Source organism: Pseudoliparis swirei, chromosome 18 (genome assembly GCF_029220125.1).
Source record: "Pseudoliparis swirei isolate HS2019 ecotype Mariana Trench chromosome 18, NWPU_hadal_v1, whole genome shotgun sequence".
Lineage (NCBI taxonomy): Eukaryota > Metazoa > Chordata > Actinopteri > Perciformes > Liparidae > Pseudoliparis > Pseudoliparis swirei.
Window position 1 is genome coordinate 7899857 of NC_079405.1, and position 26326 is coordinate 7926182.

The window sequence follows — 26326 nt, forward strand, 5'->3', positions numbered from 1 at the left end:
GTTAATTGATCTCTAAAATTGCCCGTAAGTTAAGCGAACCAGCGTTAGAGTGGTATCCATCTTCCCATTCTCGCTAAGAAACCAAACAAGCGTATTTTCCAAAACATCCGAGCTTGATAGCTCCACTCCAGCCAAAGCAAAGAATAGTTTAACTTTATCGTGTAATGTTCAATACTGCTCCGGGGTTCATGATATTAAATGTTTGCACAGAACAGAACACTTATGTGTGTCGTAGCTACTGCACAGAAACACTCAGTTTACATACGTATAACCCTCCAATATCACTGGAAGCCATTGCATTGCACTCCACACGGGAATTAAACTAAATCTGATATCGCCAACGTTGGCGTCGACCAGACTCAAGAGTGTGCAGCAAGTAGCTCTGACGGGCTGTAAATAAACGCTCACGTCACCATGCTAACAAGCCAACAAACGCAATGCTAACACGCTAATGTTGAGCAGGTATATTTACCATCCTCACCATCTCCATTTAGTGTGTTTACATCCTAACATTTGCGAACTAGAACGGGCACTCGGTAGAGCGCATACCTTCGCATATCACAAGATTGGGCATTGAATTATGAACATTTTGGCATTAGTTGCATGCCAATTGGACACAAATGTATCGTGCTATGGTAAAAAAAGATTTTGACCTTTCCATGACCTTGACCTTTGACCCGATTGATCCCAAAATCTAATCAAATGGTCCCCGGATAATAACCAATCATCCCACCAAATTTCATGCCATTCAAGAAGATTTGACCTGTTCATGACCTTTGACCTTGACCTTTGACCCGATTGATCCCAAAATCTAGGTGAATGTAAAAGTCTGAACTGAATTTCATGCTTTATACCCAACAGTTGTCGAAATAATTCACTCAAAACCACAAATGTAAACATGCTGCTGGCATTAAAGTCATTACTTATCTGGACATAATACATGTCTGGACCAAATTTCATGGCAATCCTTCAAGCAGTTGTTGAGATATTATGACCAACAGACCGGCGTTGCCACCCATCGAGGCACGGAACTAGCACGACTAAAGTCTAAAGTCGGCTATAACTATCAGTACTGGCTCTCGCCTCGTTGGCGCCCAAGCAACATCTGGAAAGGCAGATGCAACACACACATTCTTGCTACTGATGGCTTCTGGTATTTTACCGATAAAGAATTTTAGATGCACGCAGTTGAGACTAAAATTATTGTTGAGAATCCGTTATAGACCTGTCCAACTCAAATCAAAGGATTATGTGCCATTGAGACTAAAATCATCGGTATTACAGTTTTTTTTCAGGCGCTACCAAGCGTTTGTTCAAACAGTGGTCACATTTTCAAAACTCTAAATACAATTAGCACAGCAACGGTCTTTTGTGGCCGTATACCATTCACACATTTCATGTCGTTTTCAAACAATATGCAGTCAGTGAACACATTTCCACAATGCTTACATTTTCTTAGCAGACAAGCTATACCTCCCAACAAAATTCTGGATTGTTTTTGTGTTATTTACGAATGTTAACACACAACATCCCACAATGGCAAAAACAATATTCCAAACCTGAGATACAGTCTAAAAACCTGTTCTGCAATGATATCAGTTCTAAAACAATATATCTCAGCTGATAATAAACAAACAATTGATTCCTCATCTCCTCCTGATGCTAGGTCAGAGTTTGGAATGTTTTTGGGAAATATGTTTGAGCAAGTTTTGGATTAGAATTTACATTTTGAATATGACAGGTTGAGATGTTGATCACACAGACACCGCCTACATTGACTCACCGAATGTTGTTCAATCATCTATTGCAGCCGTTGCCCCAAAACATAGTTTATTTGTAAAAAAAAAAAAATTAAAAAAAATAGTTTGGATTTAATGTAACTTTTTTAAAGGGACAATAGTTCCCCCCCTTTTTATCTGGGCTTGTTGCCGTTGTGTTTTTGTTCAGATTGCTCTTGTGTGTTTCATGGATATTTTGTTCACTGTAAGCAATACTGTAAAACATTTTCTGTTCCATCATACTGTAAACAGTATTTGTACTGTACCTCCTGTATTCAACAGTAAAGAGAAAAAAACGGATTCGTTTTTTACTGGAATGCTTTTGAATGTGAACATTAAATGTGGACATATAGTTCCCAACCAAGAGATTTAGTGTAAAAACAGTGGATTACATGTTTTGCATGCAAATACCTGTAAAACTGAAACATAAAAGTCGATGCAGTTTTTGTAATGTCAGCAATAGTTTTGTTTTGAAACCTGGTGGACTTTGAGTGACTAGAAGGACCTTGTGAAGTGAAAACAAGAGTTATTCTTTGACAGAATAATTTCATTTTGAGTCAGATTTCCAGTGTTTTGGTAAAGTTAGTGTCTGCAGAAAAAGATGTGTTCTATTTTGAAATGAAGAGTTAGTATATATTTAACAAAATGTGCTTTTGAGAAGAAAATTATCCATTTGGCCAATTGTGCTTTGTCGGTGTGAGTCTGTGTTAAGAGTTTAGAAAAAGTATCTGAAGTATGGGTGAGCGCTTGTTAGCGATTGAAAAAAACTAATCGTCATAGACCTTTCAAACTCAAATCAAAGGCTCTTAAAATTGCTCCCCACCATTCATCAACATCACTTATTGATGACGCAATGACCAAGTATGGATGTGTTGTTGCTCTCTGGGTGAAGAGTTATTTCTACAGTGGAAACAAGGAGTTGTATGAACTTGTTGTGCCTTCCTCTTGGCACACACGTGAACCCTCTTGGCACACCATAAGACAAAAACACGTTGCCACGAAGAGGGAGTTTGGTTTGCAGTGTCTCAACACGCTTGTTTTGATGATTTTCATCCCCATTTCCGAGTGTCTCTCGTGTTTCAAATACGTCATTGAGCAATGTAGTTCTGCTCCCAAAGAAAGCTGATATAGTTACAGTACGCTCAGGAATGTTTTCAACCTGGTGCGTATCAGGGTGTGTTTACGTGTCTTTGCTCGTTCCTTAAACGCCTCCTTTGAGGCTCCCCTGTTTGCTCACTCTGCCTTTATGAATGAGAAGTAACACATGCCACATGTCATGAAGGAATTAAGGCATAACATTTCCTGGAAGTTTGCATTAGGGCTCTGTTCTAATAGCCAGAGCTTTGGTTACTGTTCTAACAGATGTGAAGAACTGTCTTTCTGTAGTAAACAACACTGTTATCCAGCCAGGAGGTGTTTTGTTCTTATGCTTGACATGATTTCATCTGTTCACACTCTAAATACTCCATCTCTGCTCTTTTTGGTGCTCCGACGATGGAGGAGAATCATTTATCTGAAGTTCAGTGTCAGTTCAGCTAACTGGAACCGACTTATTTGTATTTACACAACAGGAAAGTGATTTGCCATTGAAGCTTTGTAATACAAATTAATAACCTTACAAACCAACCATAATCACTCTCATATTAACCACTGCCAAGTGCGAAAAGAAGACTCTGAATTTGACCGAATTAGCACATGGTGTTTACAGCCCCATATCACGACTGGTTTTTGCTCAGTTGTCAACGATACAGCATCATGTTTCCTCATATCTTTACTTTTTCACATCTTATTTCCACTAAAGATGAACAAAAAACAAAAAATATCCAGCTCTCGCACCAGCTATTATGTGGGATCTGATGGATTATATGTTTGGCCAAAACTGCAGGCGCAATTCCTCAAAAAAGGACAAATACTTTTTGTGTCTCACTTTGTGCAACCTTGTTGCCGGGAAACGTCCTAAGTTTGGTTTATGCAACAAACGTTGATGCTCTTCGTCAGGCACGTGCACAGACATTTTGGGGGGCAGATGCTCAAACCAAAAAAAGGGCACCCAATGCCAAAAAAACATTCTGACAGAGTTGAAGCATTAGCAGCAATACACTGATGATGCAATACATCCTCGACCTGCATTTCCTCTGGGCAGCATCAGACCGCTAGCTTACATTTTCTTTATGAATAAAGATGAACTATTATATAGCAACAACAGTACAAGCGTTCTGATTGGCTAATGGGTCGTCATGCCAGCCACGTATCGCCCTCCTCGCTGGTCTGATACGGATCCGTATTGCCCTCTGACGTCATTTTCAAAATGAGCGATATTGATAGACATCAACAGCCAAGAGCAGTGGTCCTCAAACTAAGGCCCACGGGCCGGATACGGCCCGCCTCCACATTTGGCCCGGCCCTCTGAACAATACCAGAGGCCTTATGATTTTTTGGCGAAATTCTCAAATAAATGCCCCGTCGGATATTAAAACTAGTGCTGTGAAAAATAACGCGTTAACTCAGTTAATTCAATTTCAGGTTTAACTAGTTTTGTTTTTTTAACGCATTTAACGCATGCGCAGAATGAGCTTCAATCCGTCTGTTGTTGGTCGTCGGGACGAAAAAAAAGTCACTTGCAAAATGAGCTTCCAATACACCACTTCAATCTGAACTCTGTCCGCTCTCATGCAGACGGTCTGTTCATCGGTAATGATCCTTCCGCAGGTTCACCTCCGGAAACCTTGTTACGACTTTTACTTCCTGTAGATCAGGGGTCTGACGCGGCGTAGTGTTGGTAGATCGCATGACATTAAAGAGATTGGCCCGCCCCCTGACATGTTCTCTATAGCACGTCTTTGTTCTTTTATTAAACTAAACGTCTGTTGTTGATCGTATCTCCACAGCAGCATGTCATTTCTGTCTCTTCGCGTTGCGTTAACACTTATCGATCTCCGTCTCGCGCGCCACAGAGCTCCGTGCGCGCGCATCGGGACCGAGCAAAAAAAAAGTCACTTGTCAATCTGTCCCCGTGTCCGTGTCCGGGCCGGTGAGGTTTCCCGTGTTGAGTCACATGAAGCCGCAGGCTCCACTCCTGCTGGTGCCCTTCGGTCAATTCCTTTAAGTTTCAGCTTTGCAGCGGTGTCCCCGCCGTCCCTTTCATCACGGCCCAGTTCATGAAGAAAACCCACACAGTCAGTTTGCCTCAGCAGCTGCTAGAGGAAGACTAGAGGCCTTTAGATTGTATCATGGTGGAGTTAATGGTTGACAAACAAGAGAAAAATGTTCTGTTTAACCCTCCTGTTACCTTTACATTTACGAACATATTTTACCCTCGGGGTCAATTTGACCCCAGCAATTAAAACCTCCAGAAAATTATTATAATTAATATTGCTTCCCAAGTTTAAGTGTGAGGTACTTTATGTTTGTTTGTTGACTACCTAAATAGCCCTTTAAATAAATAAAAAAGTTGATATTTCTTATATGTTTGACACAGTGAAAAACAGCCTGGGGTCAAATTGACCCCAAAGAACACCGACATTAAACATTGAATGGGGTCAAATTGACCCGAAAGGTAACAGGAGGGTTAAACATTCTGTTTAGGATGAAGATGTATTAATGTTCCATATGGAAGAAAACTGCTAAATAACTGCTGAGTTGCAGCACCATTGTATAGAAGAATGTATAAATGTTTATATCCGTCTTTTGTCATAAATCTCTATGTTCTCACAAAATATACCGAGAATATCGGTAATATGTGATTAATCATGATTAATCCACAAAAACCTGTGATGAACCCGATTAAAAATTTTAATCGTTTCACAGCCCTAATTAAAACACATTTGGGGGGACTTGATGACAGAAAGAGTAACTTTTATTCTTAAATCCTGATGAATGAAAAAAGTGGGCTCCAGCAAAAAGGGCACTTTACTCATCCAGGGCAAAAGGGCTGCTTGAGCACCACTAGGGCTCTATCTGTGCACGTGCCTGCTCTTCGTACCCCTCTGGCGTCAGTTTTGGATGTGGCAGGGAAGCTGTCAGTTTCCACTTGTTACATACATAGTATCCTTTGAAGATGAACTTCTGTCTTCACATGGAGTTATGTTAAAGCAACAAATCCATGTAGATAGGATTAAGAAAAGAGTTTGGTTGAATCCCAAATCAAAACAATTGATACAAAGAAGAAGGATGTTGGCTCTGATTCAAGGACCGTATAATACTTATCAAGGTCCTGCATTAATATCAAGAACCCAACTGCCAAGATATAAGACCTGCTGTCAACAAAGCTACAGAAACTTCCAGGATGTGGCTGTAAACCAAGTTTTCAGGCCACTTTATCATCTCTATCAAAGTGTTCTTTCTCATTCGTACCACTCCTGACAGCTTGACTATATCACAAACAGTTACATTCACTTTATTTTGCCTTCAATGAGAACTCAGAACAAGTAGTTTGAGGAGCTTTTATTAGTTTCTTTGGATAGTTCCTTTGGTCACAAACCCCCGTGAAGCTCAAATGAGGCAATATGAGCTGAATGGTTGTTGTGTAAACCTATCAGCACCTTTGAATGCCCACCAGCAGGCAGGCTGACAGGACATCGGTGCATGATGACATCCACCAAAGAGCTCCTGTTTATAATGATAAGATAACAGAGGCAGGGCGATGAGTTGATGAGGCCATGGGGGAACGTTGTATCTGGGGGTCAACGCGTTGACAAACTTACCTCTGAGGCTCAGGTCAGTGGAGAGCAGTGTACCAGAGTATGGCGACGATGTCATCAACAAAGTTGATTTGGGGCCATAGAATCGATGGTGACATAACTATAGTAGAGACATCGCAGAGTGAGACCTATCTTTGACCACTTATATTCATGATGGCTGCATATTGAGCAGTCTTTAAAAGAAATGTAACTTTTCTGATTTGGTTGTATTGTTGTTGACTACATATGGGAACTCAGTGCTCTGGTGTGTCTGCAATGGCCAAATACAAAACACACCAAATCAGGGCTGAGCTGGGAACATCATTCTGGAAATTGAATCTAGCATCAGCAAACCATGTAAACTATTATATATTGTTGAGCATACAGCAATAAATGAGCGTGAGTATGCAATGTTAGCCGTGGCAAGACACATGCACACAATCTCACTATCTCCTGGTGGAGACAATCATGAACATCACACAAAAGTGCGTCACAGTAACGTCATAGTAACCATTGACCTCGTCAGATATTTCTGCCTTTGTTGCACTCCTCCCCCAACCGGCCTTTACATTCTACAGGTAATCGAACCTGTCTGGTGTGTGGGCCAGACCCCCCGGTTGACAGTGAAGGTCTTCTCTCTAGCTGGCTACATTATATTTCTGAAGACAGGTGTATGTCAATGGAAGTTCTGAATGGAAGGTTTAAATCACGAGAAGAAGGTCAGTACAACGGACCAGAAGACAGACGACGGTAGTTTCTCAATGATGTCATTGCATAGATATTATCCTAATTGATAGCCAACATTCACTCTGTTCATTGTTACAGTCAGAGATACTGTACTAATTTTCCATGGAGTGCTACCGTGAGTTTCCAGGGCACGCAGTTCACTGAGTTCAAAGAACCTTGTGAACTGTACTCTCTCAGTGAACTGTAGCAGCAGTTCACCTCAGTCACCCCGCCTCAACCGACTAATCTCTTCGAAGGGATACAGCTAAATACGCTAAAATTGTGCATTTTAGGAGAGCAACAATAATGGTGGTTGTGAGGAACCCTTTTACTGTGACATCATTTTCACCTTCACGTTTATGACTTTGTTGTTGCCTATTGATATTTCCCTTTTCCAAGGAAGGGCCTCACTTCTAAAATACGTTCCATACCTCCAGCTTGTTGCTGTCAAAGAGGAGGAAGGGAGGCCCCTCCCCGTCCAGGCAACAGCGGCCTCAGGGTGCATAGGAGGAGGTCAGCAAGTTCAGGGAGATCTCCTTCCTTACCAGCTCGGCCCCTTCCACAGAGCTCCAGCCCCTTCAATAGGAATGACCTACTTAATGTCCAGAGTCAATCATCTATAGGCTTTTGTTACACCGATCAAATAAATAAAACCCTTGTTTGTTAGCGTGACAAATCTTTGCGTTTCATGACATTTTCACTGGCTCAGCGTCAAGAATTATAATGTTCAATCAAGGGCTCACAGAATGTGCAATGAATCGGGACGCATTGAAAAACTGTGAATGACAGATAAAAGTTGTTAGATGTGAGACTGGAAATATTGTGCCTTCACTGTCTTGGTGAAGGCAACATTTTTTCCCAGTTACCTCCCCCCCCCCCAAATAAAACAAACAAACAAAGCAAACACGCACACACACACACACACACACACACACACTGTATTTGCCGTCTGTCAACTCTGTGAGAGCCTCGCGCGGCTGCACGTGCAACGAGGAATGATATGGAGCAAAACACGCGGCTCGAGGGTGGAGGATATGGTGGTGGGGGGCCACTTGCATAATTCCACTCATGCTCTGTTGTAAATATGTTCAGTCTGAGTGTAAAAGCGGGCTTTGGGGAAGGGGGCACCTCACATTCCAGGTCAGGCGTTATGCGAGGCCGATGGGACTGTACGGAGCAATTCCATCTCAACTATACAACTAATCTCCTATGAGGCCTCTGCATTATTTATTTTTTCAGCAACATGGTGGTCTTCACAAGTATGAAAGTGCATCTTCGTGTGCACGCGTGCACAGACATTTTGGGGGGCAGGTGCTCAAACCAAAAAAAGGGCACCCAATGCCAAAAAAAAATTCTGACAGAGTTGAAGCATAAGCAGCAATACACTGATGATGCTGTCCTCGACCTGCGTTTCCTCTGGGCAGCATCAGACCGCTAACTTACATTTTCTTTATGAATAAAGATGAATTATTATATAGCAACAACAGTACACCCATTCTGATTGGCTAATGGGTCGTCATGCCAGCCACGTATCGCCCTCCTCGCTAGTCTGATACTTAACCGTATTGCCCTCTGACGTCATTTTCAAAATGAGTGATATTGATAGACATCAACAGACATCCCTCTGAACAATACCAGAGAGGCCTTATGATTTTTTTTTCAGTCTGGCCACGCAAATCCTAGACTAGCCCCTGTTAAATAGAACGGAATAAGAATTCTCTCTCTCTCTCTCTCTCTCTCTCTCCTCTCTCTCTCTTCTCTCTCTCTCTTCTCTCTCTCTCCCTCTCTCTATTCTCTAAACATAACTAACGTCAGTAAACAGCTGGACGAGGCTTTGAAATCATGGATTTCGTGAGTTTTTGTTTGTTTATTTTGTTGAGGAAACGTCGGACCAGTTGTGACGTCATGTTTTCAGCAGCGCTAATGTTGTGGTTGATTTATCACAAAACAACGTCACGGGACAAACACCGTCATGACCTGTTTGTCAGACGCTGCGGGTCAGAGGAGAAGGAGGTGCACCCGTTTGGTGGCGCGAGGAGCACTGCGCGGAGGAGGAAGTGGAGGAGGAGGAGGGAGGGGCGCGGCGGGGGGGGGGGCTCGTGAGCGCCGCGGAGCATGTCGGGGCGAAATTCTCAAATAAATGCCCCGTCGGATATTAAAACACATTTGGGGGGACTTGATGACAGAAAGAGTCACTTTTATTCTTAAATCCTGATGAATAAAAAAAGTGGGCTCCAGCAAAAAGGGCACTTTTCTCATCCAGGGCAAAAGGGCTGGTGCTTGAGCACCACTAGGGCTCTATCTGTGCACGTGCCTGGCCGAGCAACCTCCACTTCAAACCCAATTGCCGAACTCACTGACCTGTCAGTCAATTGAGACAGTTTGAGTCATCAGGTTTGCCTGCTCTGTGTGCTGATGACTCCACTACTAGAAGGTCAGCCGCTCCATATCTCAGTTCATGACTTATCTCTCCGCCTGCTGATGTCCCAACTAAAATGCTGCCACTGATTAGGTGTAAGAAAATTAAGACACAACAATTAAAAACATCAGGAATGAAGGGTTCAGTGATTCAATCAAATCAGGAGGGTTTGCTTTCATTTCAAACAAATCATACAGCCACGAAAGACAACGATATGTTTCACACGAGAGATGTTTATCTGAAAAAGACAAATCCGACGTACAAAAAGAGCAGTATTTCCTTTTCTCTTGTTTAAAAAAACAATAGTATTTTGATAGTGCTTTCAATTGTTTAGTTTAACTATCTTCTGTGACGCAAATGGTTCTTTTTTGTTGTTGTCATTTCATATTTTGGTGTTGACACAATCAGTATCAGTATATTTTGTGTGCTATGTTCCTGAACCCTCACCAAAGTAAATGGAAAATATCTGCTAATTTAATTGTGTTTCCCGTGAAATGTATTTTGTTATTTTGGCCAAATGCCAATGTTTTCTTCCCCAAAACAAATATTGCTCTCAATTTCCTTTAAACCCGTAACTGCATACACACTGAAAACAACGGAGATGTTTCTTATATTTCAGATATTCAGCTAAAGATATTTAACATGAAAACAAATAAAAATAGTGTGACAGATAATCATTGATGAACAAGAAGCACAAACACACATGTTCCCATTTACACATTTATTATGGTCAAAGCGTCCTCAGTCATTTATTCTACACAAGGTCAGAGAGGAGGGTATTGCGTATATGACTATTTGCCCACAAGAGAACACCCTGAGAAAACATGTTTTCTCTGACTGAGCAGTGCCAGCTGTCACTGACACGGCCAGTGTTGCTTTGAGTTAAAGATAAAGCCTTTTTCAACAACATGTTGCTGTTTAGGTAATAAGAACTGATGTTTTCTCTCAATATTAAGATCAAAACCCGATGTTCACAAATTTAAATGTTATTACAATGCAGTTGTCTCCAAATGTACGCTCTCAATGTATTTGATCAAATATTTCCATTGACATTTTGGCTTTGGGAGTAATGTACTTCTGTGCCATATATTTTATTTTAGATTATGTTAGATTAGATTATATATTCCTTTATTAGTCCCACAGTGGGGACATTTCAGGATCACAGCAGCGGGTGCACATTAGAGCATTAATAAAAGATCAAAATAAAACACAATAACAATACTAAATACTAAATATACAGAGGAAACAAAATATATACACAAGGCAGTGACCACTGGATGTTTTAATGATATAAGGAAATTATTTGCAAAATATTTTCAGAACAAATTTCTAATCTATCAATCTATAAAATATGACAAATGTGCCAATGTTCTGCCGACGTAGCGTTCCTAAAAACAAACATGCACAATTTACCGCATATCTTGAACATTTGATCTTATTACAGAAACAACTTATTATTCTGAAAGAGTTATTAATAAACTCTCTTCGTCAGTCGTCTAATATTTAAGTTCTAATTATATGTTACCTCCGCTACACAGACATTTAAAGGGCCACTTCACACTTTTCTTTTTTATGGAGACCACTTCACTTGTCGTGGGACTTTACTGTTCAGCTTCTGAACATAGTTGCATCATTTCTTCTGTGGCTCTTGTAAAGTGTTTTTTAATGTTTGTGGAAATGACCCTTGTGATGTAATCAGGGGTTCGCTCAGCAGGGGCTTTGAGCCTTTTTCACAGGTAAAGTGTCATGGTGGCACAGGAAGTGTGAAATATATGGACATTAACTGTCACGAATTCCCCACCTTCCTAGTTAAATTCATCCTGTTTACATGTTTAATTAACTCTCCTGTCATTCCAGATCCTGTCATCCTCACCTGATTGTCCCTCATTCCCTTCACCTGGTCCTCACGCCCTTCTCACCTGCCTCTGATCACCTCGTTTGTCCCTCATTGCCTTCACCTGCAGCCCATCCCCTCATTAGTCCCTCACTATTTAGCTCCCTCACTTCCACTTGTCCTCTGCCAGATTGTCTTGTGTGTCACCGCCAAACTTTCCAGCGAATTCCTAGGCCTAGTTCTGATCTGCCGGTTACGACCCTGTTTGCCTGTTCACCCGACTTGAGATTTTTGCCTGCCCCTTTTGGATTTGTTGCCCTGTTTGACTGACCACCCGGTTTTGACCCTGCCTGAAAGATTAAGTAAACAGCCTCCTCCTGCATTCCTGTGTTTGTCGTGCTTTTGGGTTCCAGTACCTGTAACCAGGGAGGACGAGCCCAATGAAGGATCCCGTTTGGGCTGCAGAAGTTGGAGTAAGTCCGACAGTCAACATGGCCCTCCACTTCGTCCTCTAGCATCTGGACTCCTCAGGAACCTACGCCAGGATCCTGTTGGGAGACCTCAGCTCTGCCTTCAATACCATCCTCCCTTCTGTGCTGCAGGACAAGCTCCCAGCTGCACGTGCCCGACTGCAGCCTGTAAGTGGCTCACAGACTTCCTGTCTGGCAGGAAGCAGCATGTGAAGCTGGGAAAACGTATCTCAGACTCTCAGACCCTCAGCACCAGTTCCCCCCCCCCCCCTCCAAGGCTGCGTTCCCCCCCCTCAGCTCTTCTCTCTGTCCACCAACAGCTGCACCTCCAGTCACCAGCTCCGGAAGTTTGCAGATTACACCGCCCTCGTTGGACTCATCTCTGGTGAGTCCGCCCTACAGGTGGGAGACTGACCGTCTGGTGACACGGTGCGGACGAAACAACTTGAAGCGCAACACTAGAGTGGAGATAGTTGGGGATGTCCAGAAGAACGGAGCCCCACCTGCCCCCATCGCCCTGTGTGACTCCTTCGTCCTTCCACTTCCTTTGCTCCACCACAACCGAGGACCTCAAATGGTCCGATACGTCGCAGCCACCACCAAGGACGGACTGGAGCGGATCATTCGCTCTGCCGAGAGGGTGATGGGCTGCAATCTGCCGTCCCTCCATGACTCGTTCACCTCCGGGACCCTGAAGAGGGCAGGTATGATTGTAGTCGACCGCTCTCTCCCTAGACACTAAGTGTTGGAGTCCTTTCCCTCTGGCAAGAGGCTGCAGCCAATCAGGACCAAGACCTCGTGCCACAACAAGAGTTTCTTCCCAGCTGCAGTCGGGTTCATCAACAAAGCTCGGGACCCCCGCTGACTCTGACTCTCACAACCCCAGGAGTATTTCCTTCAACACCTTTGCACATCTTTTCTTTATTAAAACCCACATGCCACTTTCATTTAATAATCTGTACTTATTTTAAAGTACTGCTGTTTGTTGTTTACCAAATTCCTTGTTTGTACAACGTGCTGATTCTAACATTAAAAGACAATTTGCGTCATTCCTCCGTGAACTCAGGCGTAACACGTAGACATGTTTCCTGATCTGACGTCAAAACGGTTACTAACGGTCCCCACTTTGGTTACCTTTTGGTCGGGTTTAGAGCGAGCTCTCGGGTGGTTGAGGTTAGGGGAGCGTCATAATTATGGTTAGAATAATAAACAATGCACACTGTCAGTTGGAAGCAACACACAAACAGCAGTCTCTCATGTAAAAGTCTAAGATTTTGTTGAAGCATAAATCCACCCTAATATGTTTTCTATCTGGAATAATTTAACATCACCTGACTTCATCTTTTACTCCTTTTCATAATCCATACGGCAGCTGCTTGGTCATCGCAACAAATAACTGATGGACAGTCTTAAGAAATGAAGGATCCAGAGTTTTTTAAATTTGACTTGTACACAGACTAATAATCTGGATAATTCATCCTCTGTCTCATTGATTTTGTCCAAACTTATATGAAGTTTCCCAACTGTATAGAAGCGCAAAAATAATGGATTGTTATTTTAGGAAGATGAGAAAATCAACACCATTATCATGTCTGTAGCCAGCAGCCAGTTAGCTTGTAGCTACATGTTATCAGCAGCTCGAAAGCTCATTATTCAATATACACTACCGTTCAAAAGGTTGGGGTCACCCAGACAATTTTGTGTTTTCCATGAAAACTCACACTTTTATTAATCAAATGAATCGAAAATATAGTCAAGACTGACATGGTTAGAAATAATGATTTTTATTTGAAGTATAAATGTTGTTTTTTAAACTTTCAGCTCAAAGGAAAGCCAGTTTTATAGTTTCCCTCACCGGCATAACTGTTTTCAGCTGCGCTAACATAATGTCACGAGGGTTTTCTAACCCTCCACTAGTCTTCTCAGGCAATGAGCAAACACAATGTACCATTAGAACACTGGAGAAGGGCTTCTAAACACCTATGTAGATATTTCATTATAAACCACACACGTTTCCTCCTAGATGTATGTATTTCTGATTAATTTAATGTTATCTTCATTTTAAAAAACAGTGCTTTTCATTGACAATAAGACTTTTCAACGTTTTTTTCTTCTTTTTCTCAAGTGACCCCAAACTTTAGAACGGTAGTCTACATTTTATCTTGTTTTGTTTTTTAGCCAAACAAAATCCAAAGGAAGTCACTGTACGTATTAGACAAACACAATGGGGGTGATTGCAATGTCTGTGTGTGTGTGTGTGTGTGTGTTTGTGTGCGTGCGTGTGTTTGTGTGCGTGCGTGTGTTACACCTTGAGAGGCTCTCGTTCACTCAAGGTTCAAGGTTGTTCAGATGCCACCTGAGAGTCTGTGAATGAGCACTTTTACAACACAGGGCCCCTGCACATGTTATTTAAGTCACGCAGTGTAAGTGAGTGAGTGTGTTAGTGTGTGAGTGAGCGTGTGAGTGAGTCTACGGGGGTGAGAGAGTTGTTTTCCCTGCAGATAAACATGAACTCACAGAGCTGATATCAAAAAGCTGCTAAAAAGAAAATCATCAAATACATCGCTTGCTTCACACTTGGCAATTAGACTTTATTCTAGGCCACATGGAATAATAAATGACGTCATTCACCATGCTCGAGACCATTAATATTTCTGCTAAGGTGAAGCGGTAAGCAAATGGTTTTCAATATAAATACTAATAAATTGTCCAAAATACCCTTGCCCACTTAACCCCTATACAAAGAACAAACAAAGCAAACACACACACACACACACACACTCGCGCACACACACACACACACGCACACACACACAGACTGCAATCTGTCAAATATTTGTCCACGATGCAGAAGTGTGGCAGTAGTATTTGCTTTGCCAAAGTTGTGTTTCTTCCAATCGCAGGTCGCTCCTAAACGCGGTTCAAGCGAACTGCGTCATATGATGAGGCCCGTGTGTTTATTTGTAAAAAAAGAAAGAAAGGAGGGAGTGGGGTGGGGGGGGGGGGGGGTGCACTTCCTCGGTCTATCTGGGATCATACCCTCCTGACGTGGATACATGAATGGTGGGCCCGACGGCCACACCATGCAGGGCCGGTCGCTGATTGGTTTAGTGCACGGCAGGAATAAACACTCTCAGGGTATATATATGTAAGGTGTGACACTTCCAAGAAACGAGAAACTCCCGAAGATCCCCCCCCCCCCAAAAAGGAGAAGAAGAAGAAGAAAAGAAGAGCTGCTATTGAACATTTTTTTTATTTTTATATTCTTCAAATCTAGTTTGAGGATGAGGGCCCGTATCCAAAAAGTTCCTCAGATTGTCGAGTTCCTGAAGAAGAAGTCCTTCGGGCTGCAGCACTTCAAGCCGACATCCTCGGTGTGCGTCCTGGAGGGGAAGGATGCTGCGGAGGCTGCGCGCTGCCCGCACGCTGCCTCCAGAGTGCGCGGCCTGGACGCGATCCCCGGACCCACCAACTGGCCGATCGTTGGCAGTCTGGTGCAACTCCTCTGGAAAGGAGGTCTGACAAGACAGCACGAGGCTCTGGTACAGTGACATTAATAACGTTCTTAACATATACTGCCTTTTTTTTATTTTATTGTTGCCGCAACCCAAACAATGTATTTTCACGCATAGAAACGACATTACATTACATGTCAACGACGCTGGGTGTATTTTAATTGAATCACTTTGATTCATGACTTTTTATGACACTTCTAGGTTGATTATCATAAGAAATTCGGCAAGATCTTCCGGATGAAGCTGGGCTCCTTTGAGTCGGTGCACATCGGCGCACCTTGCTTGCTGGAGGCGCTCTACAGGAAGGAGGGACACTACCCTCAGAGGCTGGAGATCAAACCCTGGATCGCGTACAGAAACCTGAGAGACGAGGCGTACGGGCTCCTCATTCTGTAAGTACACGTGTTTATAGAGAAGAGAAAGGCGCAGCTGCACGTTCAGATAGACACAGTTGTTTGAAAAGCCGCGGTTGTGTGTATACCTGCAGGGAGGGGAAAGACTGGCAGAGAGTGAGGAGCGTTTTTCAGAAGAAACTCATGAAACCGACGGAGGTGGTGAAGCTCGACCGCAAAATAAATGAGGTAAGACCATTCAAAAATATCGGAGGTGATGTTTATAGCCTACTAGTATTTGTGAACGATGCCTGACAGCTGTTGTGCGTAAATGCAGGTGTTGCTGGACTTCGTTGGCAGAATTGGAAAAATAAACGTCAATGGGAAGATTGAGGACTTGTACTTCGAGCTGAATAAATGGTCGTTTGAGAGTAAGTTCAACTACTTTATACATTTATTAATTATTTGTGCTGCACATGGATTCTTTTAATTATCAGCTGATATAGTCTCGATGTTGTTTGCCCATAAACTGTGTAAAAATCCGAAAAAGGGACGAAACTGTTATAATATATGAACATATTCAGTTGGCTTTCAGTCATGTTGCCCAATACATTTGGCTGTATTCATAAAAACAGTTTTATGTATTCATAATTGCAGTTTTATATGCCATGTTATTTGACAATAATATTTGATAATAACACATATGTAAATTGATCATATAGATAATTTGTCATATCTAAAAGTCGATATTAATATCTAATTAAAGTCTCTCTGAGTCTGAGGTTCAGAGTCTCAATCTTTGCTTTTGTTTGTCCACCAGCCATCTGCCTCATTCTCTACGACAAGAGGTTCGGTCTCCTGCAGGAGAAAGTCAACGAGGAAGCTCTGAACTTCATCACTGCCGTGAAAACGGTGAGTACGCCTGAGAAGATCTGTGGTCCACTGAGCCGGTAGAAACATCTTTGTTAGGCTCCTCTCCATGCGGAGGTCAGCTGGTGTGATCAGCTGGTCACTGCTGGGATTTTATTCGTCAAACCAGTATCATCCGCAGTCAGGAGGAGATACGACTCACCGAAGGTCTCAAAGAGTTCAAGAAACAACAGACGATCTTGATAACTTCATTGTGTCAAAGAGTTACAGTGTGAGAGGATTAAATCTTTTTTTTAAAACCTGCGTCCTCTTTGTCTTGTGTAGATGATGAGCACGTTTGGCATGATGATCATCACGCCGGTGGAGCTCCACAAGAGCCTCAACACCAAAACGTGGCAGAACCACACGGCGGCGTGGGACCGCATCTTCAGCACAGGTACAAACACACGCACATGAATATTACACAACCGATTAACTCTCGTTTCACAGAGTTGCCGCACAGTTTGAGTTCAGCGGAGAGATAGTGAGGACAGGAACAGCAGAGAAAGGGGGGAGGGGGGTGTTTGAACCGAGTGCCCCTGTGTTTTTTTGTGTACTCTGTGAACGGCAGCCAGAGTCATAGTAAACCGTGTGACCTGAGAGGGAGATACAGTATCTGCCTAATATTTGTAGTAGCAGGAGGTGGGAGGGGGAGGGAGGTGGAGGAAGACCGTGATGCTGAAGGGCCACTAAAGTGCCCTCTTGGATGCCCCTCTGATAGATAAAAACATGCACAAACACACATGCAATCCGATACTGCGGTCAACTCAGCCGACACTCGGATCTCCGTGGTCAACTCAGCCGACACTTAAGTTTCTGTGCGCCTATAGACTGATGTTGACGGTAAACGCATTCGATCGGGAGCGCGCGAGGGTTTTGATAAAGTTAGCGGACGGATTCACGTGACACAACATCCGGTTTTGCAAAGTTAGCGGAAAGAACTACGTGACACAACATCCGTTTTTCAAAATAAGATGTCGACAAATCATACACTAGCATATACAAGAAAACAATTAACTGATTTTGAATCTTTATAGATCGTTTATGAGATTTAGCTTAAATTATGCTAACATTAAAACGTGTTTACTGTACCAAGGAAGAGTTTATAAAAATAAAACTCAGACTTTTGTATATTAAAAAAATCCTGTATATAGATTTCCCCAACAGTTCCAGGAAATGAATGATGCAGCTGTGTTCAAGACAGTCCTGACTTCCATTATCCTGGGAATCAGACATATCTACGTTCCCAATTGGGAGATATTTCAAAGTAAAAGTCCTAAATGTTTAGAGAAATCGGTCATTTCTTTCATGTTTGAAGTGCTTTATAAACATTTTTCCTCATAATGCCCGGCATTGACTGATGCAGCTGTGTTCAGGACAATCCAGACTTCCATTATCCTGGGAATCAGGCATATCTACGGACCCAATTGGGAGATATCTCAAAGTAAAAGTCCAAAATGTTTAGAGAAATCGGTCATTTCTTTCATGTTTAAAGAAATCGGTCATTTCTTTCATGTTCAAAGTGCTTTATCTATGTTTTTCCCCATAATGCCCGGCATTGACTGATGCTGCTGTGTTCAGGACAATCCACACTTCCATTATCCTGGGAATAAGACATATCTACGGACCCAATTGGGAGATATTTCAAATTAAAAATCCAAATTCTTTAGAGAAATCGGTCATTTCTTTCATGTTTAAAGAAATCGGTCATTTCTTTCATGTTTGAAGTGCTTTCTCTATATTTTTCCCCATAATGCCCGGCATTGACTGATGCAGCTGTGTTCAGGACAATCTTGACTTCCATTATCCTGGGAATCAGACAAATCTACGGCCCCAATTGGGAGATATTTCAAAGTAAATGTCCTAAATGTTTACAAGTAATCGGTAATTTACTTAATGTTTGACGTGCTTTATATATGTTTACCCGGAAAAATCTGGGAAGTAATTTGGGAATTGTTAATAAAACATGATTTACCCTTCAACTTCCACTGATATGCATGCAAACTAATACATTGTTTCACACACACACACACACGCACGCACACACACACCCACACACACACGCATACTCTGCAGACTGACCCTTGACCTCCCAATTGTCTCTCAGATATAATCCTACTGCTTTATATTTAATATATTATATTTACCTAAATACAATACTTTGAGGTCATGAGGGGAATCCCCTCCAAAACTTTCACAAGAGAGAATTGTCACCGTGCCAATAACCCTTATACGATCCTTAAAACCAGTCTTTTAGTTAATTTGTCATACTTTCAATCAACTCAAAGATGTGGATCCTTTTCAAATTCAAAGAAGGCAATTGGGAGGTCAAGGGTCAGTCTGCAGAGTATGCGTGTGTGTGTGTGTGTGCGTGTGTGAGATTCTGCCTGTGTTTGTATGTATGTGTCTGTATGTGTGTGTCTGTGTGTCTGTGTGTGTGTGTGTCTGTCATTCTGTGTGTGTGTGTGTGAGTGTGTGTCTCTGCCTGTGTGTGTGTGTACGTATGTGTGTCTATGTGTTTCTGTCAGTGTGTGTGTGTGTCTGTGTGTGTGTGTGTGTGTGAAACAATGTATTAGTTTGCATGCATATCAGTGGAAGTTGAAGGGTAAATCATGTTTTATTAACAATTCCCAAATTACTTCCCAGATTTTTCCGGGTAAACATATATAAAGCACGTCAAACATTAAGTAAATTACCGATTACTTGTAAACATTTAGGACATTTACTTTGAAATATCTCCCAATTGGGACCGTAGATTTGTCTGATTCCCAGGATAATGGAAGTCTGGATTGTCCTGAACACAGCTGCATCAGTCAATGCCGGGCATTATGGGGAAAAACATAGAGAAAGCACTTTGAACATGAAAGAAATGACCGATTTCTCTCAACATTTTGGACATTTACTTTGAGATATCTCCCAATTGGGTCCGTAGATATATCTGATTCCCAGGATAATGGAAGTCTGGATTGTCCTGAACACAGCTGCATCAGTAAATGCCGGGCATTATGGGGAAAAACATAGAGAAAGCACTTCAAACATGAAAGAAATGACCGATTTCTTCAAACATGAAAGAAATGACCGATTTCTCTCAACATTTTGGACATTTACTTTGAGATATCTCCCAATTGGGTACGTAGATATATCTGATTCCCAGGATAATGGAAGTCTGGATTGTCCTGAACACAGCTGCATCAGTCAATGCCGGGCATTATGGGGAAAAACATAGATAAAGCACTTTGAACATGAAAGAAATGACCGATTACTTGTAAACATTTAGGACATTTACTTTGAAATATCTCCCAATTGGGTCCGTAGATATGTCTGATTCCCAGGATAATGGAAGTCTGGATTGTCCTGAACACAGCTGCATCAGTCAATGCCGGGCATTATGGGGAAAAACATAGATAAAGCACTTCAAACATGAAAGAAATGACCGATTTCTTTAACCATGAAAGAAATGACCGATTTCTCTCAACATTTTGGACTTTTACTTTGAGATATCTCCCAATTGGGTCCGTAGATATGCCTGATTCCCAGGATAATGGAAGTCTGGATTGTCCTGAACACAGCTGCATCAGTCAATGCCGGGCATTATGAGGAAATATGTTTATAAAGCACTTCAAACATGAAAGAAATGACCGATTTCTCATAAACATTTAGGACTTTTACTTTGAAATATCTCCCAATTGGGAACGTAGATATGTCTGATTCCCAGGATAATGGAAGTCAGGACTGTCTTGAACACAGCTGCATCATTCATTTCCTGGAACTGTTGGAGAAATCTATATACAGGATTTTTTAAATATACAAAAGTCTGAGTTTTATTTTTATGAACTCTTCCTTGGTACAGTAAACACGTTTTAATGTTAGCATAATTTAAGCTAAATCTCATAAACGATCTATAAAGATTCAAAATCAGTTAATTGTTTTCTTGTATATGCTAGTGTATGATTTGTCGACATCTTATTTTGAAAAACGGATGTTGTGTCACGTAGTTCTTTCCGCTAACTTTGCAAAACCGGATGTTGTGTCACGTGAATCCGTCCGCTAACTTTATCAAAACCCTCGCGCGCTCCCGATCGAATGCGTTTACCGTCAACATCAGTCTATAGGCGCACAGAAATTTAAGTGTCGGCTGAGTTGACCACGGAGATCCGAGTGTCGGCTGAGTTGACCGCAGTAATCCGATGCATGGGGATGGAAAACTCAAAGGAACCCAACTTCGTCAGGAATACAAACTAATTGGAAACATAGAAATATTATAGGTTATAGCATGTCGGAAAAAAGCAGGAACATTTACCAACGTGAAGGATTGAAATGTCTCGTTCTATCCGAAGAGAAAAAGTACAGTGAGGATTTTAAGAATCAATTTAAGAATGTGATACTATTTATTGTCTGTACCACGGAAAACTGTATGTTTTTGTGCATATATTGTCCTGGCTTTACAAACTAAGAGGATATAAGGCGCATGTCACTGGATTGTACCAAATCCCTACGAGACGTCTTTACATCTTCATGTTTCCTCAGCCAAAGTCTACATCGACAAGAGACTGGCGAAGAGCGCCACGAGAGATCCGGATGACTTAATCGGTGACATCTTACACCACAGCCGTCTCTCCAAGAAGGAGCTTTACGCATCCATCACAGAGCTGCAGATCGGAGGAGTTGAGACGGTGAGCAACTTTTTGTAGTTGAGTCATTTGATATTTTAGCGAGAGCGAAGACTGAGACCACTCTCCTGTTGCAACCGATGTCTCGAAACTTTACACATGTGTCCGTGGCGAGTCTAAATGGCGCCAGCGGAAAGGGGGTTAGGACATAGGGAAGGGGCCATAAGCCCCCCGCCCTCTTCACAAGATGGTCTCCAGCGTTTATTTACAATCAATGCTCTTAGAGAAGAATCGATGGCGGTGGAACCGCCCCATATAGTTATGCGGATTAATCTTTTAAATATTTTACCTGTGGCCTATATTACCCTTCCAAAAACTTTTAACTGCTCAACCTCTAAAAACAAACAGGTACTGCGGTTACAGTGCTTCTAAAGCGGAAAATGAATGTGATGTGCATGCAACTGAAGAGCCCTTTAGGGACCCCAAATATTCCTCAGCTCCCTTCAGGACCCCACTGAGGAATGCACAAAGAGTCGCCGCCTCAATCGGTGACATCTCCCCTCTCTCTCCCTCTCTCTCTCCTCCTCCCTCTCTCCCTGTGTTTACGCTTCTCAGACCGCCAACGGTATGCTGTGGGTTCTTTTCAACCTGTCCCGTAACCCTGGCGCCCAGAGGAAGCTGCTGGCGGAGATCAAAGAGGTGGTTGCTCCCGACCAGGACCCGTGCGGAGAGCACATCAAGAGCATGCCCTACCTCAAGGCCTGCCTCAAGGAGTCAATGAGGTACGGTACGACAGGGCCGTTGAGAATAGGGCCTTGCTGCTAGTACAATCACATTATTTTGTTTGTTTGTTTGTATTTTTTATTCAGTCAATCAAATCAAATACAATACAATATTATCCAATAAAATATACAAAAGAGAAAGACTGAAAAGGTATAGGTAGAAGCAAAAAAATGCTTATAAATTCCTATCCTAAATTGAAATCAAAATAAATCAGAAAATTAATTTAAAATAAAGAAGAAAATAAAACAACAAAAAACCAATAAACAAAATAAAAAACAAAATATATTTATATATACTACCACATACATCTTCCATATTAATACGTTTTTAATTACATTTATAACTCTCAATAAAACTTTTTTTTAAAAATCCCGTAAAAACCAAAAAGGAGTTCACCATTCTTACATCCATTTCACAATTATTCCAGAATTGGACCCCTACAACAGAAATACATCTTCTTTTAATCCCTTTTTTAGCCTTTTGTACCGTGAACTTACAAACATCTCTCAAATCATATTTACACTCATGTATTGAAAAGAAACTTTGTACACAGTCTGGCAGTGACTTTGCTTTAGCTCTATACATTGTCTGCATTATTTTATAATAAACCAAATCATTAAATTTTATAACATATTATGAGAAATGATAAGCGGGCAATGCACTGCCTTGACTTCCATAGGGAGTATACATCCAACTATGTTCATGTATCTATTGATACGGACACGGCGTGTTGTGTGTTAGCCGACAGCAATCCTTTGGCGATGTGTTCAATATAAATGACTCAGACGGAAGTCGCCATAAAAACAGCAACGCCTTCTGAAGACAGAGCAGCAGGCAGCAGCACAATATCAATACAGTAACACGTAAACAATGTCCACTGGTGGTCAGTACATTTACCAATGTTGTAGCTTCACGTAACATTCCATAACATCCACCGATTCATTTCCTATCAGACACACTGGCTGCATCACGATTTCACTCAGTGAGTTACCAGAGATTACGGTGCAAAAATCCCACACATGACTGCCTCAATAACATGGGATACGCAGGCATGGCTGAGGACAACGAGCGTGGTCCCAGTTTAAGCCCGACGGTCACGTTCAAATCATGAAATAACTTTTGACACGACACACTTTCCGTACAGTTCTTCTCATGCCAAACATGTTATTTAAGGCTAATGCCATGACCTCATCGCACAGGGAATGCATATGACCCCTGACGGGAGCTTATATCTCACATCAATAGCTTCACTGAGGCCGTATTCTCATGCGCTGTTTTTCTTCTTTCCTTCGAATTCTTCCAGGTTATCGCCATCCGTCCCTTTCACCAGCAGGACTCTGGACAAAGACACTGTGTTGGGAGGTTATGCCCTTCCCAAAGGGGTAAGTGGCTTAATTCTTGTTCACATACACTACCGTTCAAAAGTTTGGGATCACTTAGAAATGACTTTATTTTTCAAAGAAAAGCACTGTTTTTTCAATAAAGATAACATTAAATTTATCAGAAATACACTCTCTACATTGTTAATGTGGTAAATGACTATTCTAGGTGGAAGCGTCTGGTTTCTAATGAAATATCTCCATAGGTGTATAGAGGCCCATTTCCATCAACTATCACTCCAGTGTTCTAATGGTACATTGTGTTTGCTAATCGCCTTAGAAGACTAATATCTGATTCGAAAACCCTTGTGCAATTATGTTAGCACAGCTGAAAACAGTTATGCTGGTGATATAAGCTATACAACTGGCCTTCCTCTGAGCTTGAAGTTTGTAGAAGAAAATTAATATTTCAAATATTAATCATTATTTCTAACCTTGTCAATGTCTTGACTATATTTTATATTCATTTGATAAACAAAAGTGTGATTTTTCATGGAAGACACAAAATTGTCTGGGTGATCCCAAACTTTTGACCGGTAGTGTACACCTGACTGAACAAATTACGTTCTTTTATTCATTTATATTTGACCGATGAAGCATGTGACAAAGAAGACGCTCGCATGCTGTACAAAGTGTAAATGCAGTAAATGTTTCAAGTTTGTGTAACACTGCAAACTGCAGCGCCAGATGGTCTTAATTCAGAGTCTTTACTCTTGTAATCTACTGTACGATCTATTTCATTTCTCCTGAGCAAGCAACTGCACTTCTTACTAATAACACATCATAATAAGTGTGACGTTTCCTTCATGTACAGACCGTTTTAATGATAAACAGCCATGCGCTGGGCTGCAACGAGGAATACTTTGACGACGGGAAGCAGTTCAAGCCGGAGCGCTGGCTGCGGGAGAACAACACCATCAACCCCTTCGCCTACGTTCCCTTCGGCATCGGAAAGAGGATGTGCATCGGCCGCCGGCTGGCAGAGCTGCAGCTCCAGCTGGCCATGTGCTGGGTAAGGTCACCCAGAGTTCACAGCGGTTCATAGAAAACCCCGATGGATTGCTCTCGGAGCTTGAATTCAATTCATGAATTCCAACTCTGCTTGTCTTTCTTACAGTTGGTGAGAGATTATGAGATCGTGGCAACAGACGACGAGCCGCTGGACGTGATCCATTCAGGACTTTTGGTCCCCGGCAGAGAACTTCCTGTTGCTTTCATGAAGAGATGAGGTAAAGGAGGTCTCTCTACTTTGAGCTCCAATGTGGCTTTAAAAAAACAAAAGAAAGAAAAATTGGACTTCTTGCCAAGAGTTGGTGAGAATATTGATACAACTCTCATCTGTCCATTAAATGTGAAGCTAAATGCTGCTAGCTTAGCTTAGCACAGAGACTGGAAACATGGGGAAACTAGTAGCCTGGGTCTGTCAAATGGAAAACCACCAAAGCTCACTAATTAAAACATGAATCTTCTTTCTTGGTTCTGATCAAATAAAAGTCTTAGCAGCAGAGCCAAGCTACCTATTTACCCGTTTCCAGTCTTTGCGCTAAGCTAAGCTAACTGTCAGTAGCTTTAAATTCACTGCACAGGTATGAGAGGTAAACATGTACTGATCTCACTCTCCACCAGCACATGAATTCATGTATCATCCACAATGTGAAACTCTTACTTTACCTTAAATATACCTTTAATCTCGTTTCTAAACACTGTGGGATTCACACTAATTCATGACGTCTTCTTTCCCTCAGCCTTCAGGCTCCATATTCCACTCACGATGATACCTCTGTTGCCGAGGCCCTGATGGTCCAGTGACTCCCTGTATTGCTGCTCTGTAAATAGAAAAAAAGATATAGTCATTATTGTACATGTAATCATGCCATAAATACCTCAAACTTATTTAAAACTATTACTTATGACTGATAATGACCGACCAAAATACCATTTGTCATGTACAAATTGAATGTTGTACCAAGGCAGCTGTGTATGTAAATGTCGAACTATTTCTTGTCCTTGTTTAATACTTATGCGTATGCATATTTTTCATTGCGTATTTAAAGTGCCATTATAATATTGTAGCCTACATTGTTTTATGTAAAGACATATTTTATTCACTGAAATAAACACATTCATAAATGTTTTAAGGCCACGTCTGTCTTTAATGTTGAAAAACAAGAATTGGTATTAAAGTCTTGTGAGTCTTTACAGCTTGAGCAACACAGCTGAATATATATATATTTAAAATGCTTAGTGAAGTAGTATAGCTAAGTGTGAATGCATGTTTCTCTTTTCTTTATAAGAAAAGCGATTTTCTTTAGCTCTTGGACCAAAATTGGATGAGAATCATAACAGGATAATGCTAACTAATCTGTACATTTTGAACTCAAATACATCTTAATCCTTTCCAGATGGACAACTTTTGATTTAATACCTTAGTTTGGTCTAATGTATGTTCTGTGTGGATCCTGAGCCCTGTTTTCTTGTGACTCTCGTTATAAATTCTGGTCTCAGTCTGGACATAAATTAGGAGATTTTTTCTCCAGCTGTTTAATTTGAAGGAGGCATAAAATACTGTAAATAAAATAAAAATGACAGACTGTTTTGCCTTTCTTACACTGTATTTACTTTTTAAGATTAGATTCATTCGATATATTTATTCATCCCCAGGTGGAAATTTATTTGTAACAGCAGCAAGCATGTTTACATCAACGCGTGTAGAGGTTCAAATACCCCCAAGAGGTCATTTAAATATCGGAAATATTTTCAGTTGAATCCGTAAAGAAAACGGTAATGTTACTTTGTGTAATTATTTAAAGGGTCAGGATTTTTTTTTACAAGGAACATATTTTCATCTTCTTCTAATGGCATTGGGATGCAGACAGTTACATGAGTCCTTTA

At 41.5% G+C, this 26326-nt stretch overlaps 1 protein-coding gene across 1 annotated transcript; it reads left to right on the forward strand.

The window, feature by feature from the left end:
• Nucleotides 1-15023: 15023 nt before the first annotated feature.
• On the forward strand, nt 15024-25568 carry LOC130209058 (1,25-dihydroxyvitamin D(3) 24-hydroxylase, mitochondrial). The gene is made up of 12 exons (XM_056438588.1): nt 15024-15448; nt 15623-15813; nt 15909-16002; nt 16091-16184; nt 16574-16665; nt 16948-17059; nt 21190-21335; nt 21888-22054; nt 23359-23437; nt 24249-24446; nt 24552-24663; nt 25180-25568. Exons 1-11 carry the CDS (start codon nt 15191-15193, stop codon nt 24660-24662), a joined length of 1542 nt encoding a protein of 513 aa, XP_056294563.1. The 5' UTR covers nt 15024-15190; the 3' UTR covers nt 24663; nt 25180-25568.
• Nucleotides 25569-26326: the final 758 nt, after the last annotated feature.